A 20,394-nucleotide genomic window follows, 5' to 3' on the forward strand; every position below is an offset into this window, starting at 1 on the left:
TGAGCTGTATTGTTCTAAACCTTTGTTAATATAAAATACAAATCTCATTTCTTTCTGAAGTATGGCTGTGTGACAGAAATACAATGAGTTCTGGTATGGGTCATGTTCGAGCCTGGGGTGATTGAGCATTCTAGAAGCGAGTGGTGCAGTCCTATTATCATAGTGGCCAAGATGGACGGCACCAACCGCTTCTGTGTAGATTTCAGAAAGGTAAACGCTATTGCCAAGTTCAATGCGTACCCCATGTCTCGGGTCGACGAACTTCTACATAGACTGGGAAAAGTGAGATTTATCTCCACACTGGACCTGACAAAGGGATACTGGCAGATCCCCTTAACCCGCAGCTCTACAGAGAACCGCATTTTCAACACCAGAAGGGCTGTTTCACTTTAAAAGCATGCCAGTGGGCTACCTGGTGCGCCCGCTGCCTTTCAGAGACTGATGAACCAGGTTTTATGTCCACATCATGAATATGCAGCAGTTTATGTTGATGACGTAGTTATTTACAGCTCCACCTGGCGAGAGCATTTGGTTAGGATTGCAGCCGTCCTTCAGTCTCTAAGGGCAGCCCAGCTGCCAGCTAACTTGAGGAAATGTGTGTTTGCCAAAACAGAGACTCAATATTTGGGATTTTCAATGGGGAATGGAAGGGTGAGACCTGCAGTCACCAAAATCCAGGCTTTGGTTGATGCAGTGATCCCCAAAACCAAGACTCAGGTGAGGTCACTACTGGGATTAGCCGGTTATTACCGTCACTTTATCCCGAGTATGCCACAGTGGTTAACTTGTTAGTTGACCTCACCAAAAAGAGTGCTCCAAATATAATTACGTGGTCAACTGAGTGTCAGGGGGCATTTGATGCGATTTTTGAGTGTTGGTAATTGTCTAGTCCCGTTTTGTTTGGCTCCACACCTTACACATTGTTGTGTTTTTCTTTTTGGTCACGAGACCCAGATTATAATTAAAACCCCATTTCCTACCGGATTACAATTGTTTGTGATTTCTTGTGCACTGCATCACCTCTACACCTGTTACATTCACCGGCCAAATTGCCACAGGCTGTTTAAGCCAAGTCCTGTAATATGCTAGCATTTAATAGCCATTTATGTGATTTTTCTGGTTTCCTCCTCACATCTATTATAAGATCTACATTGACATTGTCAGATTTTTGCATTATCTTCTATATCGCATTTACTGACAGCCATAACTAGAGTTTTGAAGATTAGAAAAAATTGTAGATGATACTTTGTGCACTGAGGAATAGAATGTATAATCCCTTTCCTTGGAATTTATTTATCACCATATACCTAACAGGCCAAGTGCTCTGCTTAGTTCTGCCAGAGCTTTACAGTTACTGGGATTCGTAATATTCCACGGTGTTGATTTATCCAGAAACAAGTCCTGGTTCTGGTTGAAATCTCCCCCTGTAACTACAGACAGGTCTTCCAACTCCAAAATAAGTTTCCCTATATTAACAAAGGACCCTGGGTCCACCGGGTCTATGATTATCACCAACAATTTATCACCAGGTATAATTCATCACCAGTGACAATTCATCACGGAGGGTACATTATCATATCACAGCTGTTTAAAATGCTACAGGTGAAAATGATCGCTGTGGCACTTTTTTGTTTTGCTTGATTGTTTATTAGTTGGGTGGTTACAAGCTAGTAAAAGTTAATACATTATGGGTTTTATTTATGTAATTTGTAAGTGAATATTTACTGTATCGTATGTGATTTATCATAGCTCTACTTGGCTTTAGCACAGCTTTTATGATATATGGTGGCCTTAATCGGTGAGTTATTGTCGCTGGTCATGAATTGTTGGTGATGAGAAGTTTGTGATGAATTGTCACTGGTCATGAATTGTTGGTGATGAGAAGTTTGTGATGAATTGTGGGTGATGAAAAGTGTGTGACAAATTGATGGGATACCGGGTCCACCACATTCGGCGCATGTAAGTTTCCCAGAATTAAATGACGGTTGCTTACTGTTGCCAATAATATCAAGATTCTTCCTCCATTGTCACTTATTTCCTTCTCGAGTGCCACATTTAATGACTTTGCAAAAAGTATTGATATCCATGTTTCTTAGACTCATACAGTGGCTCTCAAAAGTATTCACCCCTTGGATTTTTCCACATTTTATTGTGTTACAACATGGAATCAAAATGGATTTAATTAGGAGTTTTTGCCACCGATCAACACAAAAAATGTCCATAATGTCAAAGTGAAAAATGAAATCTACAAATGGTTCTAAATTAATTACAAATACAAAACAGAAAATAATTGATTGCATAAGTATTCACCCCCTTGAGTCAATATTTGGTAGCTTCACCTTTGGCAGCAATTACAGCCATGAGTCTATTTGGATAAGTGTCACAAAGATGGCTGTAGTGGGTGACGTCAGACCAGAACCAGGAACCAACACAGAATAAACAGAGAAGTGGAGTTTGGTGAAGCTGAGCGATTGTTTGCTCGCAGCATTTAATAATGAAACAGACAGAAAATAAAAGGTTGTAAAGACAAACAAAACACAGGGCACAGTCTTGGCAGCCAAAACAAAGAGAAAAGCAAAAAAGAACTACACAGATAAACACAATGAGCTGCAATTATTATATACATTACTTTTTTTACTTTCTACTCTCCACACCCATTCTCCACTCACCAAACACACAACCCTGAGTGAGTGAAAACATACTGCTTTTATGCAGCTGTACCGAGACTCGATTGCTAATCAATCATTCAATTGGAGTCTTGGTACAACTGCACATGAATAAAGTACAATTCCCAGTGCTCGCATGTTATTTCGTTTTACCTGCACATGAAGTGCTGTCCAATCCTCGTGCCTAAATACAAATATACATTTTAAACCACTCGGGTTACACAGACCAATTTATATCCCGTGTACCAATACACCAACATTAACACACTACACGTAACATACAACACCGAAATACACACACAGGGGCGGGGCAACATTGCCACAATAAGTCTCTACCAGCTTTATAATTTCTGCCCATTCTTCTTTGCAAAATTGCTCAAGCTCCGTCAAGCTGGATGGGGACCTTTGGTGAACAGCAATTTTCAAATCTTTCCAAACTTATTCTCAATTTAATTGAGGTCCGGGCTTTGACTGGGCCACTCCAATACATTGACCTTTTTGTTTTTAAGCCACTCCAGTATGGTTTTGGCTGTATGTTTGAGGTCATTGTCCTGCTGGAAGATGAATCTTCTCCCAAGTCCCAGGTCTCTTGCTTAGCGTTGAGGCCAAAAAGCTCTATTTTGGACTCATCAGACCATAGAATCTTCTTCCACTTGGTCTCAGAGTATCCCACATGCCTTCTGGCAAACTCTAGCCAAGATTTGATGTGAGTGTTTTTTCAACAATGGCTTTCTTTTTGCCACTCTCCCATAAGACCAGTTTTGTGAAGCACCCAGGCTATTATTGCCGTATGTACAGTGTCTCCCAGCTGAGCCGTGGAAGACTGTAACTCCTTTAGAGTTGTCATAGGCCTCTTGGTGGCCTTCCTGACTAATGCCCTTCTAGCCCGGATACTCAGTTTTTGAGGACAGACTGTTCCAGACAGATTCACAGTTGTGCCATATTCTTCTTAATGGACTTTATTGTGCTCTGGGGGATATTCAATGCCTTGGAAATGTTCTTATATCCTACCCCTGATTTGGTGCTTTTGAAGAACCTTATTCTGGATTTGCGACAGGTGTTTTTAACCTGAATTCATGTGAAACACCTTAATTGCACACAGATGGATTTCATTCAACTAATTATGTGACTTGTAAAGACAATTGGTTACACGAGAGCTTATTTAAGTGTGTAATAGCAAAGGGGGTGAATACTTATCCGATCAATTATTTTCTGTTTTATATTTGTAATTAATTTAGAACAATTTGTAGATTTTATTTTTCACTTTGACATTATGGACTTTTTTTCTGTTGATCAGTAGCAAAAACTCCTAATTAAATCCATTTTGATTCCATGTTGTAACAAAATAAAATGTGGAAAAGTCCAAGGGGGGGTGAATACTTTTGAGAGCCACTGTACATGTGGAAACAGTGAAGGCAAGGCAGATACCTACACATAATTTAGAGACATATAATGAGGGGAACATGTTTTTGTTATAATATATTATACTAACACACTACTTGGTGTGACTGCTCAGAACCAGCGAAGAGGACTTGGTTGTAGCGGATCACCCACATCCATCTTTAATTTAAAAAAACGTCAGGAATGTTGTAACACGGAAAAGAGAAATAACAGCAAATATTATTCTGCTTGGTTTGAGTAATTTTTTTTTACAGCACACATTCTATGCACAGGCGACTACATTCACAAATCTACTATACACTGTTAGTAAAGGAAGTGGGATCAAGTGGTAAGGCCATCTGAAGTTGCATATTCCTGAGAAAAACAGGAAGATGGTTAAGTTAGCCAGCAGCACTTTCTCCAACGAACAACTACTGACAGCTGGAAAAAAAACTGAAACAGCCAAGATGATAACGCAACAATAGCTTTTTCAAGGCTACCTCAGAACATGGCATATCACATCTTTTGAACACATGGGGTACACACACACACTCTACATTCATTTGTGTGTGTATGTATTGAGAAACCTGAACTTTTCCTGCATTCTTAATATATCTCACTCAGACCATGCAACAACATGGGCAGACATTTTTAACCATTTTACAATTCTCTTGTTATAGTAAGAAGGAATATGTCCTTAATTATCTCTCCCTTTGTAATCTCACACACCAGGCCATGTATGTGTGGGGAAACAGGATAAGATGTGGTTACTTTATAGAGTAGATTTGGGCATAGGTGTTAAAAAACACGATCACACCTGATAGTCAGGTTCCCACAGACAAGGTGTCGTGCTTTAGCCAGGGGGGTTGTGGCACGTAAAAGTACTAACACCTAGTAACAGAGAAGAGCCTTAATCACAAGATGTTATCACTTTACCACTGGTTACGTGCTAGAAACAGGGGAGGGGAACCACCCTGTACTAGTGGTATTTAACATCTTGTAAATTTGTAAGAACTTAGAATCTATCTGTTCTGTGCTTGGGACATGATTATTTGCATTGATGATTTTAATAAATCTATCATTATTTGAAGAAAATAACTTTGTGTATTTTCTTAAGAGACATCTGAACTCACTTTTAAATCAACATAAGCCTGCAACAAAAACTGTACCTTCTTTAATTCTTTGACTGTTACCAAGTCTGTCTCTGTTATGCTTTTCTGTTATTTTTCCTTTCCTTCTCTGTTGTCGCTGGAGGAGCAGCGTGTTTGCAGTGGAATAAACTGTGAGTACATCTGATATATATAACTTCCTGTTTAAGAGCGCAAGAAATGCATTTTGTTTGTTGCAATGTGTAACTCAAAGGAGTTACCTAATAAATGCAGAGAATTTGATCATTGCCTCATTTCTGAGTTAATTTGAATATAGAAACAATTGAGGTTGATAACATATTATCGGCTTGGTAGATCATAGCTAAACTAACACTGTAAAACTAATTTGATAAATTAGTTATTGGAATATTGAATTCCATTCTGAGAGAATGGGAAGTTGAATTAATTCTTATGCATTTGATATAAAACATGATCAATTACAACGAGAAACAAGTATTGAAAATACTAATGCAAAGTAGACGCTTTGTGTGATCAACCATAATTAATATTAGTATATTAACCCTTTGAGGAGTACGAGCCTGAAAGAGAACACAAGTAGCTGACTTAAGGTTGTTCGATCGCAGGGAAGGGGAGACAGAGCCACCCTTTTCGCGCGGGGCACATGGCCGCTATGCGACTAATAAAAATCACAGCTGAGTGCACAATACATGTAAGTAGTAATTACTATAAGTATGTACAATAATCGCAATAAAGTGTAATTACACAAGCAAACATATAAGTAATATAAGTAAAGATATTGTTCGTAGATCTCTCTCACTTTCAGGTTGGTGAAAGGTAAAATGATGACGATATTTGTGTCAGCAGTCTTTATGCCCCTGGGGGGCAGGTTGACTGCTTCATAGACTATGTGCAGATTTGATATCATATTCAGATTATCACAGTCTTTAGGTCTAGGCTGCAAAAGCCTTGACATTAAGAATGGCATGTCTTTTCTTAGGCAGGTGATTGTATTTCCACATAATCCAGGGCAGGAGCTCAGTGTAGCTGAATGAAAAAAGACATTGTGTGACAACAGACTCAGTGAAATGTTTCAACTGTAAAGAAGACAGGCCCTTAAAATCTCTCTACCCAAAATTGAGAATAGCATCACCTAGAATTTTAGGATTGAGAGAAAAAAAAACCACAACATACTTGTGATATTTTATTTAACACCATGTAATCAAATAAACTACAACATGATATCACAACTAACCTAAAACATACTCTTCTCAGAAATATCAACATCTCTTTCTACAAACCCCATGCTGTGTTAGCTTGACAACACATCTAAAATGTGTGTTGCTATGTAGATAGTCTGACTTTCTTATAGTAAAACAACTTATTCTGTTAAATTCAGTGTCTGTTTAGCAGACTGGTTTCCTGCTATTCACAGGTGAGCTGTTGTTGTGCAGGCCTTGTTTGCAGATCATGTTAAACATTATCATTGACTCTTACAATCTGAAAGTGTGGTCTATACAGTGTTTAATTTGTGCCAGGACTTGAAGGGGCACCTCTGGTCTTACAGAGGTATCGCCCTGGCACCTCTTCACTTATGAAAGTTAAAATCTCATAGAATTTTGCTCTCAAATGTGATTTCTTAAAATTCTCAATACTGTTATATCCATTCTGCAAGTTCTTGCGTGCGCTAAAGAGAGACAGTTCACTGCCAGGTTGTTCATACTTTAATTACTTTACTATTTCAGCTAAGTGACTTTAAAATAAGATGACACTGTCTGCGAAAGAAGGACTGCGACGTCATTTTTCATACACAAATAAGCTTACTTGACTTGAAAAACGTCTTAAATGCAAGCAAATTCCTACACTACTTGGTTTGATTGAATAAGCAGTACACAAAAAGCTTCAATATGAAAGCGGAACATTCATTTCCATAAAGAACAATGAACAAATATTGTAGCCTACTGCACTAAAGTAAGAACGTGCTTCTGTTATTTTGAAATACCACTGCTTCAAATTATAACTACTGCTTAATAACAGTAACAACATTTGTTTCCTGCTAACTTCCCCTATCTCTCTTGTCTTTTTTCAATGAATAAAATATAATTAATAGAGAATAAAAACAAACTTAACTAACAACTACCTAGCGTAAATTTAGTTCATCATTTTTTTGTAACCTCCACAAACTGCCCATTGGCTTCTGTTGCAATCACATTGCTGATAAATAGAGCCCTGTGTTTTTCGCGAATACGAAATAGCACAAAATAAAACAAAATGCAACATATTAAACGAAATAAAACAACAAAATGAAAAAATGAAACAAAATAAAATGAAAAATCATATAAAGCAAATATAGTGCAGTGTTTCAGCAGGAGGCAGAAACGAGAGAGACACTTTCTTTCCAAAGGGTTTTTATGCAGCAGGTCTTTCTCTCACACACAGAAACCACATTTTGTCAGCTACTTAGGTTACAAGACCACTAACACAAAATGGTGTTGCAGCGCCTTCTTTTCACCTTAGCCCCATCCCCTTATTGGCCCTCAACCGCACACTAGGACCAATGAGCACAGACAAACAACAGCCAAATTCAGGAGACACAGAACATGTCCCCACACAGGATAGGATTACATTGAGGTAAACAAAAACAAGTGGCGGGAAATACAGAGATGGAAAGAAACACAATTACAGAGAGAATTACAGTACTTATTTACAGTAATTGTGATGGAAAAGAAAAGATGCTTGTTTCTAAAATGCCTAAATCATGCATAACAATGGTGACAAAATATTTCTGTGCAGATTTTGCAACTGTCAGCTGGAATGTGAGTTGAAAGATACCGTCGTTAAGCACTAGCTGTTTATTTCTTCTGGGGAAAATATGACTAATTCTTTGTTTCCTTTCAAGTGGTGCAAACTTTGCACAGGAGTAAATGCTGTTTTGGTTTTAAATGAATTTGAATGAATGAATCTGCTTTGCTTAGTGTTTAAATACTGAGCAAACTAATATATAACTATATATATATATATATATATATATTATATATATATATATATATATATATATATATATATATATATATATATATATATATATATATATATATATATATATATATATATGAGAGTTAGTTATACACAGAAAGTATGGTAACAATTATATTTTTGTGTGAGGTTTACGTCATAATGTTATAAAAAAGTAGAACATATTTAATAAAAATGATGTATGTAGTTAAAACACGATCTATACTATACTATTTGAGTTGTTTACACATTAATGTGTATCTGTAATAAAACTAAATACAGTGCACTCCGTTTATAATAATCACATCAGTCCCAGACGATTTGATTCTTATAAGTGGTTGATTCTTAAAAGCAGACCGATATAATTACAATTAGCAAAAGCACCTCCGCACATCAGCAGTTTAAATAGTATTATAAATAAAGATTTTCATGGCGCTCTAGTGATAATGTTAGAGATTAATACAGTGCAGACCATGGGTCAAACTAATGTTCGTAGGGTGCGGTTTATTGTTTTTTTTTATTATTATTATTAATGTCGGCCTCTGGAGTCCTCTGAATGCCTTTCCATTTCTTAATTTTTTTAAATTTTATTTTAACCCTTTAGGGTCCAATCTATTTTCACCTTTTTTTTTTTTTTTTTTTTACTGTTAGATTTGTGCCTATAACTCTTTAACTATAAAGGTTACAGGTACATGTCATACATGAAATGAATGTGCACACACTAGGCTTTCATGTTTAGTACAGATAACAAAAAACACAGAAAAATAGATACTTTTTAGAAAAACACATTATTAATTGTTTACATTTATTCTAGCATGGACAGCTGAAATCTGACAGCATACAATGAAACTTTAACATGTATGGAACATGGAAAAACATCTAACACTAGTACGTACAATACTCTTTCAAATAAACATGTTATGATTTTGAATGTGCAGTTCTTAAGAATGGTATTATTGTCATTGCTTGTGCCCCAGCATCTCTTTTTGGCAAACTAGTTCCAAAAAATAAAGATAAGAGTACATAAAAAGTCTGAGTGTCAGTATTATATTATATTCCCCACAAAAACTGGTACTGTATCACCATCTTTGTAGGGGACACATTGCAAACAAAATGTTGCTGAAGTCATCACAAACACCAGGGAGAAAACATTCAATGGGATTATGGCTGTGTGTTCAAGCAGAACAGATGAGGCAGCAAGAAAGCACTAAGTACAGTACAGTAGTTGATTCTGATGTTCTCATCTGTTGATAGGTGATATTTGTAAAAGCAAGAACAAGCTTTTTAAGCAGTTCTTTAATAATTGTATACTTTGTTAACTGCGTATGCTAATCAATTTATAATGCTGTGATATTCGAACACGGCTACCACTGAACAGTTTTAAGGTACTTCTGCTTCACTGGTTTCATTGCAGCGATAACTAAAACAACACAACCTATCCAGTCTGCTTGTGCTACTTATAGTGACATGAGCAGCAAGATGAATAGCTGGAAGTAGATGTACATGACATAGCTGCCTTCTGGGGGAACCTTGTAGCACCAGTACCCAAAGCAAAACCTCTCCAAGGCACAATAGAATAAACCATGGGATCCACGCAATACTAATGGACAAATTATAACACCTTACTTTAATTAAAAAAGTGAGACAAAGTCAAAACTGAAATAAATATTTATCTTTATTAACACTCTGCAAAGTGCCAGCTATCACAGATCTTCACCAGTTCAGACAGACTACTTTGTGTAAAGCGGTTACTTTTGCACTTATTCCATTATCTTCCACATGGGGGCTATCAGAACAGTAACAATTGTGTTCCTTCAACATGTGTGTACTAAATCTTACAGATCTCATCATGCATAAAATCAGTCTTTAAAAGAAAAAATACAAAAGATGATGCGTACCACTGATATACAGATTTCATATAAACAAGCTTAATATAAACATGGCTTCTTATACAATAGATAAAGATAACAAAAAGATATACATAAGCAATTGTATCAGGAAGTGTAATGAAAAAAGTACCCTTTTAAATGTATACATTTGTACATCCGTTTTTTTTTGTTAAACCATCAAAATGTATATGGAGAATGTAAACCTTTACCTAACAACGGTGTTCTAACGTGTGATGTATACCAGCTCTCCTAAATGAAATACAGTAGTCATTAAAAACATTCAACAGTGCATCCAATACTTGGGGTCAGCAGCCCAATGGCATAGCTATAGCTTGAGACAGTTATACAAGAAAATCCTTTAAGCACCCAAGCAAGAGGCTCTGTCCCTACCCTGGAGAGGGAAAACACACCTGGACTTTAGTAAAAGGCAGAGGGATCTATTACACTATTAGGGGATCAGGACCTTGCTAATATATCCTATGTGATGAAAGGCACCTGAAACAACTCTGTGTCCTTTTGCATTATTTTGGGAGTATTTGCAGATAATACACTGGCAGGGTTTGAAGCAGTTACCCTTTTGCATTGGGAGTACATGTGTCAAGTTCTGGGCAACATGTGAAACAAAAATTACTACAAATGGATTCAATTTTGGACTGGAATCTCCTGCTGTTGACTGAAGCTGTTCACAATTAATATGTTTCATTTAAACATTTACCTGTCCCACCCATGGCTCTCTTGTGCTAAAGAGGTTAAATGGAAATGCTGAAGAATTATTTTTCTATCATGCACTGCAGGATGAAACGACTCTGAAGGGATGATTTGTGGATTAGCTTTGGGGACTGTCAACATCGAAGTTGAAGGTTTGATTAATCTTTCCAGCTATAAAATTATATTAATCAATTTCAACAAACTGCTAATATCCACAGGGTTCAAATCTGCATTGGCATGGAAAAAAAGTGTACCTTCCTGTATTTAAAGTACCTGTACACCTAGTTGCATTACAAAACGGCAAAGACTATGAAGCTACCAACGCCAAGGTATCTTAAAAACCCCAAAAGACACAGTACAGGCAGTAGTAAAGTGCGCACATAAACCCAGATTTCGTACACCCAGCATCAATTGGCCATTGAGTATTACATCAGTGTAAAAATTATACAGTTTTCAAAAAATGTGCAAAAAGATCAACAGTAATAGAAAAAAAATCTGTACATACATACACACTACAGTCACTCAATGGTGAAGGTAAAAAATACATTCACAGATAGTAACCATTAGATCATATATATCTATATTATATATATATAATTTATATATATATATATATATATATATATATTATATATATATTATATATATATATATATATATATATATATATATATATACAACACACACACACATTTTACATGTTACATGGGGAACTATGTGAGTTCAATGTTTTTTTCTTTTTTTTTTCGATGTGTGATTTTATATATGTATATATATATTTTATATAATATATGCCATATATATATTATATGTATTGGTTGTTGGGTATGATTCCTACACATATTCACACACACACACACACACACACACACACAAACACACACATACACATATACATAGCTGTAGTCAAACGTTTACATACCCCAAAGAATTTCTAGAAAAATAATTACAGGAAAAATCTTTTGTAGCAAAAGTTTTGCTTTTGTGGATGAGGAAAAAAAGTTGCAAGAAATAGGTGTCTACAATTATTTATTTCAGCACTTTTTTAGCACAACTCCAAAAATTTTAACCCAAAAGTATTCATACCCTGACAAGGAAAATTAAATTAATAGCTAGTTGCGCCACCTTTAGCAATAATAACCTCTTTTAAACAATTAGGATATTTGTCAATGAGCTTTTGGCATGTTTCTTTAGTTATTTTTAACAATTCTTTAATGCAAAATTGTTCCAGTTCATTCAAATCACGAGGACTTCTTTTGTGCACAGCCTTTTTCAACTCATACCAAGGATTCTTAATCGGGTTTTGATCGGGACTTTGACTAGGTCATTCCAGAACCTTGATTTCATTCTTCTTTAACCATTCTGAAGTAGAAAGCTCTGGATCGTTGTTATGTTGGAACGCCCAGTTGTGCTTTTAACCAAGTGTTGTAGCAGAGGGTTTCAATTGATTGGCCATTATCTGTTGGTATGCTATGGAATCCATTTTACCATGTATTGGAACTCAATTTCCTGTGCCATTACAGGAAAACAGCCCCATAGAAGGATATTACCACGTCCATGCTTGACAGTAGGTATGGTGTTCTTTACTTCATATGCCTCTCCAGACATACTCCAAACATAACAATTATCAGCGAGACCAAATTGCTCGATTTTTGTTTCATCACTCCACAAAACCTCTGACCAGAACTCATATCCATCATTCAATGCCATTTTGCAAACTTTAAGCGATTGTTGTTGTGACATTTTCCTAAGAGTGGCTTTTTCCTTGGCCTGGGGCCATTGAGTCCTTCACCATGCAATACTCGGCCTATGATTGAAATGGAAACCCCAGTCCCACTTGCAACCAATTCACTTTGAATATCTTTGACAGTCAATCTCAGATTGTTATTAACCTTCCTCACAATTCTTCTACTTGTTCTTGGTGAAACAACCTTCTTTCTTCCAGAATGAGAGAGCATTGTGATAATAGAAACAATAGCTGAAACTGGGATACTCAAACGCTTGGAAATCTCCTGCTTTAGATAATAAATAACATTCTGCCAAATGTCTTCAGATAGCTCTTTACTTTTTCCCACATTGACTTATTAGTAATGACAGCAATCATCCTATGCCTAACCCTTAATACTCTCTAAAAATGTTCTCCTGTAATCCAGCATTTTACAATCCAACAATTTTCACCTACAATCTAGACTTTTCTAGAATTAGGTTATGCATTATTATATTGAAATGTCTACAAGGTGCTAGACAATACCATAATAGCACCAAAGGGTATACATTCTTTGGAATTAGCACTGTGAGTTTTGCAAAAAAAATTGTTATAATAAATAGTTGTATATTTCGTAATGTTTTCCTCATCCACAAAAGCAAAACTTTTTTTTCCTGTAATTATTTGTTTTTGAGAAATTTCTAGAAATTATAAATTTCCACTGGGGTATGTAAACTTTTGACTACAACTGTATGTGTGTGTGTGTGTGTGTGTGTGTATGTTTATATATATATATATATATATATATATATATATATATATATATATATATATATATATATATATATATATATATAGACATAGAATAGATGTATCTGTAGGAATGTCCTCAAAGTTTTAGTTAAGTTTTAGGAGAGGTTATTCTCTACACTAACTTTCAACATTAATCGTGAATCAAGGATTCGTTTATTTTATGACAATAATACAGACATTAACCGTAGTAAATTCAATCCTTTTTTTATGTCCAATTCGAAAGGGGGGGGTCATGTAATCTCAGTAAAATACAGGATTAAGCGTTCCCAAGTACATTTGGAAGATATCATGAGAAAACATTTGCATTGGCCAGGATGTACAGATTGATATGCTCAAGTTGAGTTCATAGAAATGTACTCCAGCACTGAAACTAAGAATGAAAAGGACTGAACTCACTTTCAGTCCTTTATCGCTGGTTAACCTGCATCATAAACAGGAAGCAGTATTCATAAAGAAAACAAATTCCTTCTCAGAAAAGGAAATTGTGATCCTACAATTTTTTTTTTATTATTTTAATCCACAGCAGTAAATATTAAAAAACTTTTGAATCAATGCCAAATATTGTGTTGTATTTTGAAGCAACAATAACAACAAAAATCTTTACAATCAAGGGCAAAACACTGGGAACCTGCCATGGACCAGGACACTTTTCACCTATAAGTTGGTTAAATTCCAGATCGCAATTATTTGCGACTCCAGTGATGTCAAACTTGAACCTTTCAATGAGCACTTACTGTATATGAAATTACATTTGCCTAAACTATAAACTGGAAGCAAATGTCTTAATTAAAAAAGTCGAGCTTGCAATTAACAGGCTTTAGGTCTACAAAACTTCTGGCATTAAACCTGCCCTCCCATCTTAATTGAAAGTTTTGCTGTACCCTAAACAGTTGGCTTTGTTTTAATCCACAGATCCATAATTCATACTACTAATGCCATACTTGAGTTTGTATGTTTACACCTGCAGTCATCATTCCCAACAGGAGTTAATCCAAAACATGGCCGGAGCATTTATTGATTATGCTAATTGAAGGCATTGAGATTGGGAAATTAAAACTATACATGCGTGCATTTTCTGCCCTGTGACATTCTTTACATGCCAGGATATCATACTCTGTGCAGATGAAAAAGGGACCTAGGAAAAGTGTAATATAGAACAAGGCAGCAAATTAAACTGCAGATGAAAATGTGGCATACAACTGTTCAAACCGCTCCTTAAAAAACAAGGACAATGCATGCAATAAAGTGCTTTCAGTCTGTGGGACTAATAGGTGAACGCTACAAAGTTTCTGATTATTCCAATTTGGAAACAAAAACATTACATTTTTCTTCTCTAAATATAAAACTTCAAGATAATAAATTGCAACCTAGGCCAGACCTAGTCAAGTCAAACAAGTGTTGTTAGAAATGGGCAAAGTTTGAAATAAAAAATATATATATTTACAACACATATATATTTACAGCGCTACTGAGGAAGAAACAGCATCTCAAAACCACTCCCAAATTCCTTCTAGTTATTTAACTCTGCCCAGCATTTGTACCACACATTTTTTATTATTTCCTTATGTAACTTGATTTGCTATATGTTCTATTGTAAAACTAAAAGAAAAAATAAAGAACGTCTTCTTGAAAGAAATAATTCCTTACATTTACTATCCATTTTTGCATATCAAAATGTGCTTCAGAAGACATTCCACTACCAAATCACATTATTTCTAACTGGAAATTAAAATTGTAAATAATAAAAACACTTATTTGTATTCTTATATATTGTAATAAAACAAAACTTTAGTTAAGTTGTTAGAGCTATTGGTCACTATGAGTGAAATCAGCAGAATCCACTGGCTTAACATATACCGAATGCAGTGAACACACACACACACACACACACACACACACACACACACACACCAGTTTTATAATAGAGGCCATCCTTTTTTCGTGATGTATCCTGAAAGAAAGCTAGTCTTGCAAATATCCAGTTTTCAACAGTTTTTAGCATTAAATCCATGCAAGCTCACCCAACACTATATTATAAAAGTGCTGTCAAAAGCAAGAGACCAGGGGTGAGAGGGGGGCAGGGGGTGCTAGTGCACAAAGGTGTGCCGCAGCAGGTCTTCTGCAGATGGACGCAGCTTTGCCTCCACAAAAATGTGTTTGAGGAAGTCTCGGCAATGATCCGAGACATGGGGTGGCAGCTGTGGGTTGGTTGGCTGGGTGGCGATTTTAAAGATAGCAGCCATGGCTTCAAACTCTGCCCAAGGAGGCCTCTGCGTCAGCATCTCTACCACGGTGCAGCCCACACTCCTGCAAGCAAAGGACAGAATCAGGGACCAAGAGAACAGCAAACCGAGTACCAAAGGAGTATTATCCTATGTGACATTAGCTAATTCCTGACCATTCCTGACAGTTATAATTACTGTATCTATCTATCTATCTATCTATCTATCTATATCTATATATATATATATATATATATAGAGAGAGAGAGAGAGAGAGAGAGAGAGAGAGAGAGAGAGAGAGAGAGAGAGAGAGAGAGAGAATTTGAAAGCCGGACTGAAAGATCTAATCTACCTAATGTGATGGTGCAGAAGTAATCCAAGTGTATTAACGACCCTGTTTATGTCTTATAAGTTTGATTATAAAAAAGTATATGGAACGGGAATAAATGGTACCAGTCTCACCAGTCTTAAACGCGTCAGTTTAAAAAAAAAAAAAGGCAAAAGAAAAAGAGAAACTTATTCACATATATATATATATATATATATATATATATATATATATATATATATATATATATATATATATATATATATATATATGTTCACTATTTGTTGCCTTTTAGCCTGGAATTAAAATGCATTAAAATATATATTTTTTTCATTTATCTACACATCCTATCCCACAACTTTCCTAGTGAAAAAAATATTCTAGAATATTTTAGAAAATTAATTAAAAATAAAAACTGAAGTAGCTTGGTTGGATAAGTGTCCACATCCTTTGTAATGGCAACCCTAAACTAGTGTTCCTAGCAACTATAAAGGCTTCCAAAGAAAACATGGTTCAACCATCACAAATAATCGCTGATACAGCACTTTGAAAGCAATGGATGAAACAAGGCTGACATGGTTTAAAGGTTACTGCTATAAACAATTACTGGTTCAGGGATTACTTTCTAGTGCATAATGTAATGGTGAAGTTAAGAACATTGATCTGTTGCCATCCATTACTTTCTATAGGGATGCATCACAACAAACATTTCATAGAGCAAGTATGACTTGCTATACAAGTTCAATATGAACAATGACCCTAACTGCGTTCCTTGAGGAGCTATAGGCCAATTTGTGGGTTTTGAACCTTAGCAGGGTGAAAGGTTATGGGTAATGACATTTCTTATAGAGCACATATGACTTCCTAGACGTGTTCAATATGATTGCCGCATCTGCGCTCCTTAAGGTCTTTTTTTTTTTTTTACCAGAAATGTTCATTTTTGACCTTTAGCAGAGGTCAAGGTCATGGGTAATGACATTTTTTTATAGAACACATATGACTTCCTATATGTGTTCCATATGAACCATGACTCTATCTGTGATCCCTGAGGCGTAAGGAGCCAGTTTTTAGTTTAACCTTTAGCAGAGGTCAAAGGTCGTGGGTGATGACATTTTTTCATAGAGCACATATGACTTCCTATACATCTTCCCTTATAACTCTGTCCATATCGGCACGCCCTAGGAGATAAAATTTAAACGTTAATTCCAATATGGCCGCCAAACCATGCGACCAATCTGCTTTTGATTTTAGTGGTTATTACTTTATTATGGGCCGCACAACTGTACCAACATTGAAGAGTATACATGCAACACTGTTCTTGTTATTGGTCATGGGACAGAGCAAAGCTCTGCCCTTTTTAAATTGGCAGGGATGGGGTTAATTTCCCCTACCTGCCTGGGCTTATTATGTTCAGGTGGCTGGGGTTGATTAGGTTAATTAACGATCAATCAGCGCCCAGCTACCTGACATAAAAGGAGGCCTCTGCTTCTCATTTGGGAGGAGGGAGCTGAGGAAGCAGGTTTGTGTTTGTTGGTTTTGGTTTGGTAAATTTGAATCCAGTGAAGGCATTGCCCAGCCTGGAAACCTTGTTTTTGTAAGTTTGTTTTTGTATTGTTTTTTTTTTTGTGTTTAAATCCCTTTATTTTGCCATTGTGCACTTTTGTTTTGTGTTATTTATAATAAAATTAGTATTTTTTTTGAACTGCAGACTGTCTCTGGGCCTCTATCCACTCGCCAGCCTGCCACAGGTCATAAAAGTCGTTTTTCAATTATCAATATGGCCATCAAACCATGTGACCAAAACATGCAATTTTGAAATCAACAGTACTTCACATTACCTTCTACTATCATCCTCAGTTTCACGTCTCTGGTGTACTGCAGTATGGATTTATACTTTAATATATGTAAATATAGCACTCATGAAATTGTTATTTTGCTCGCTGCATCCATGTTTTTTAACGAAAAAGCAGGGATTTTACAAAACTTAGAAAGGACTGTGTCCTGAGCAAACGTGACAATTTTTGTGCCGATCAACATTGTGGTTTCAGACAAAAAGATCTTTGAATATTTTGCGCAAATCCAACGTGCATGGTGAAATTGTTTTGTTCGCTGCATCCATGTTTTTTAATGAAAAAGCATGGATTTTACAAAACTTAGAAATTACCTTGTCATGAGCAAACGTGACAATTTTGGTAACAATCAACACTGCGGTTTCAGACAAGAAGATCTTTTAATATTTTGCGCAAATCCAACGCGGCGAGCAAACCAACCGTCCAATTGATTTTCTTTTAACGTTTTATTTTTATAAGCCATTCATGCACTATATGTTGACATTGTCAGATCTCCACTTTAAGTTGCTTTTGTTGACAGAGTTTTAAAAATTGTCCAATATTTTCACGAGATGTAGCCTAGTGGTCAAACTGTGAACTTTTTCCCACTTGCGGACGCCAGCCTGGTTGCTCACACATAGGCATCTACTTACGTATGTGTTTTCATGACTCTGCGACAAACTTTTGGCAGAATAATAATAATAATAATAATAATAATAATAATAATAATAATAATAATAATAATAATAATAATAAACACAGCAATAATAATAGGCTTGTTAGCAACTATAAAGGCTTCCAAGCAGTTATTGTGAAATTTAAGCGCATTGGTTGTTATAGATGAAACGTTATCATCATAAATCACTTTGGACACAGCTGACGGTTTGTGTTACACTGCAAACATTTGGACAAAACATCACTGTGTTGTCTGAGGAAGATCTTTTTGTGACCTAATACTGTATTTTGATAATGGTTTTGAAGGAAACAGTCAAAACATAGAATACACATTTTAATTGCTGCGTTTTGTTACCCAGAGCTTGCTGCGCTAGCTGCTCTTGGCTGCTTTCTTTTTAACGACACACACAGCTTTTAAAGAAACACCTTCTCCAAACCTTGCAGCATAGTACACATTTTCAACGTGCTTTATTTACATTTGTGTGGATTATCAACAGTCAGTTTAATGTAATTGATTAACATTAACGTTATTGTAAAATTATACATCACTTATCACAGTTTTAGTAAATTATGTTTAAATTATTTATTTATTTAATATAGCACTGTCAAGACTGTTCACAGCTTCACTGTATAATAATAAGATGTCGTTACCTTTCAAGTCGAATGACAACCATTACCGAATAGGAAGAGCCACTGACCGTCAATCTCTGAACAAATATACAAAAGCTGCCCTATCAGGGCCCTGCTGTGAGGGGGAAGTCCCGCCAACCTCCTGCTGAAGAGGAACGTCCTCACAGTAGCACATCACCATTTTCTCTCTCATCTCTCTGAGACAGGTCGTACATTGCTTTTGCTTTTACATACCAAATTTGGCTAATTTGTTGGATTTATCTGCAAATTAAAGATGAATTCACTGTAAAAAATCGCGCTCAAGCGTGTCTAAAAGAGTGCCCTTGCTTTCCTCTCGCATCAGTTTTCTAGCTAGAGCTGGTTTCGACCCTTCTGAAGAGATTATCGAGCGGCCATTGCTCTTTTCACTACAGAAGGCCTTGTGTACTTGTTACACCGTGTGAGAGCTGTTCTGATTGATTGGCACCTGTCAATAGCTTCGAGGCCGTCTACAGCCCCTGCACCAACCGTGCTACACGTCGGCACTAGGGCCAGAACACGCGGCCAAGGCACTGGCAGGTGAGCTAGACTGCTCTCCATGTTGGAAGTTCTCGAGAAGCCCTATCCCCAGCAGAGTCTCTCTCCTCCAACTATGGGAGAATGAGATCAGTGGTCCAAGAGCCTCCGCAGAGGTCATCCAGGGCACCCCCTGCTACAGTGAACAGGGAGCTCTCACACTCATTGGGTCACCTTCCCCTACCGCACCACCGGTACAGAGGCGCAGACACCTCTCAAGGCAGGCTAGATGGTCACTGCCAAGATGGTACCACTCGAGGGGACACTCACCAGGGGACAGGTGGTCGCCACGCAGGCACCACTTCCCTTCCCCATGCAGGCGCAGACGCACACAATCACAGTCGCCTCGAATGCGCCCAAGCTCGGCCGAGCAGCGCCTCGTGGATCTGGCAGAGACTGTAAGGGCTAAGCAGACCATGCTTGAGATCCTATTGAAATCTCAGGGCAGGCTGCCCACTACCACCGGGCAGCTCCAGCCCCGACAGTCTCGTTCCCCATCCCCTCTGCCTAGACCCTCTAGCCCAGACGAGCTGTCCTTGTCCACATCCAGATCGGACATCTCGGACCCAGCCGCCTCCCACCTTCACTAAGGGGGATAAAGAGCCAACCTGTCCGTCAAAGGCTTGAAGAACGACTGATGCGATGCTCAAAAAATCTTACGCCTCAGCAGCGATGTTGGTCTGAGCAGCAAATGCCATGGCCATACAGGTGCTCTACCACAATCAGTTGGCAGGGAGGCTGCAGATGAGGGCTACACAGGCAGACACGGGGGAGCTCCAGGCGGTGGCTAAGGCGATGACCGACCTAATAGGGAAGTTATGTCAGGCATCAGGGAGGTCGCTGGCGGTGCAGGGGACCACAGCAGGCCAGGGG

General features: G+C 37.1%; 1 protein-coding gene across 2 annotated transcripts in view; it reads right to left on the bottom strand.

Annotated features, from left to right (window-relative positions):
* Positions 1-13,527: 13,527 nt before the first annotated feature.
* Positions 13,528-20,394, bottom strand: part of LOC121322029 (mitogen-activated protein kinase kinase kinase 2) — a 145,059-nt gene continuing 138,192 nt past the window's right edge. For both annotated transcript variants that reach the window (XM_041261470.1, XM_041261468.1), the window contains exon 17: positions 13,528-15,589. In XM_041261470.1, the coding sequence (XP_041117404.1) occupies positions 15,370-15,589 (220 nt within the window). In that variant the 3' untranslated portion in view covers positions 13,528-15,369. The remainder of the gene's footprint in view (positions 15,590-20,394) is intronic.

Source organism: Polyodon spathula, chromosome 10 (assembly GCF_017654505.1).
Source record: "Polyodon spathula isolate WHYD16114869_AA chromosome 10, ASM1765450v1, whole genome shotgun sequence".
Lineage (NCBI taxonomy): Eukaryota > Metazoa > Chordata > Actinopteri > Acipenseriformes > Polyodontidae > Polyodon > Polyodon spathula.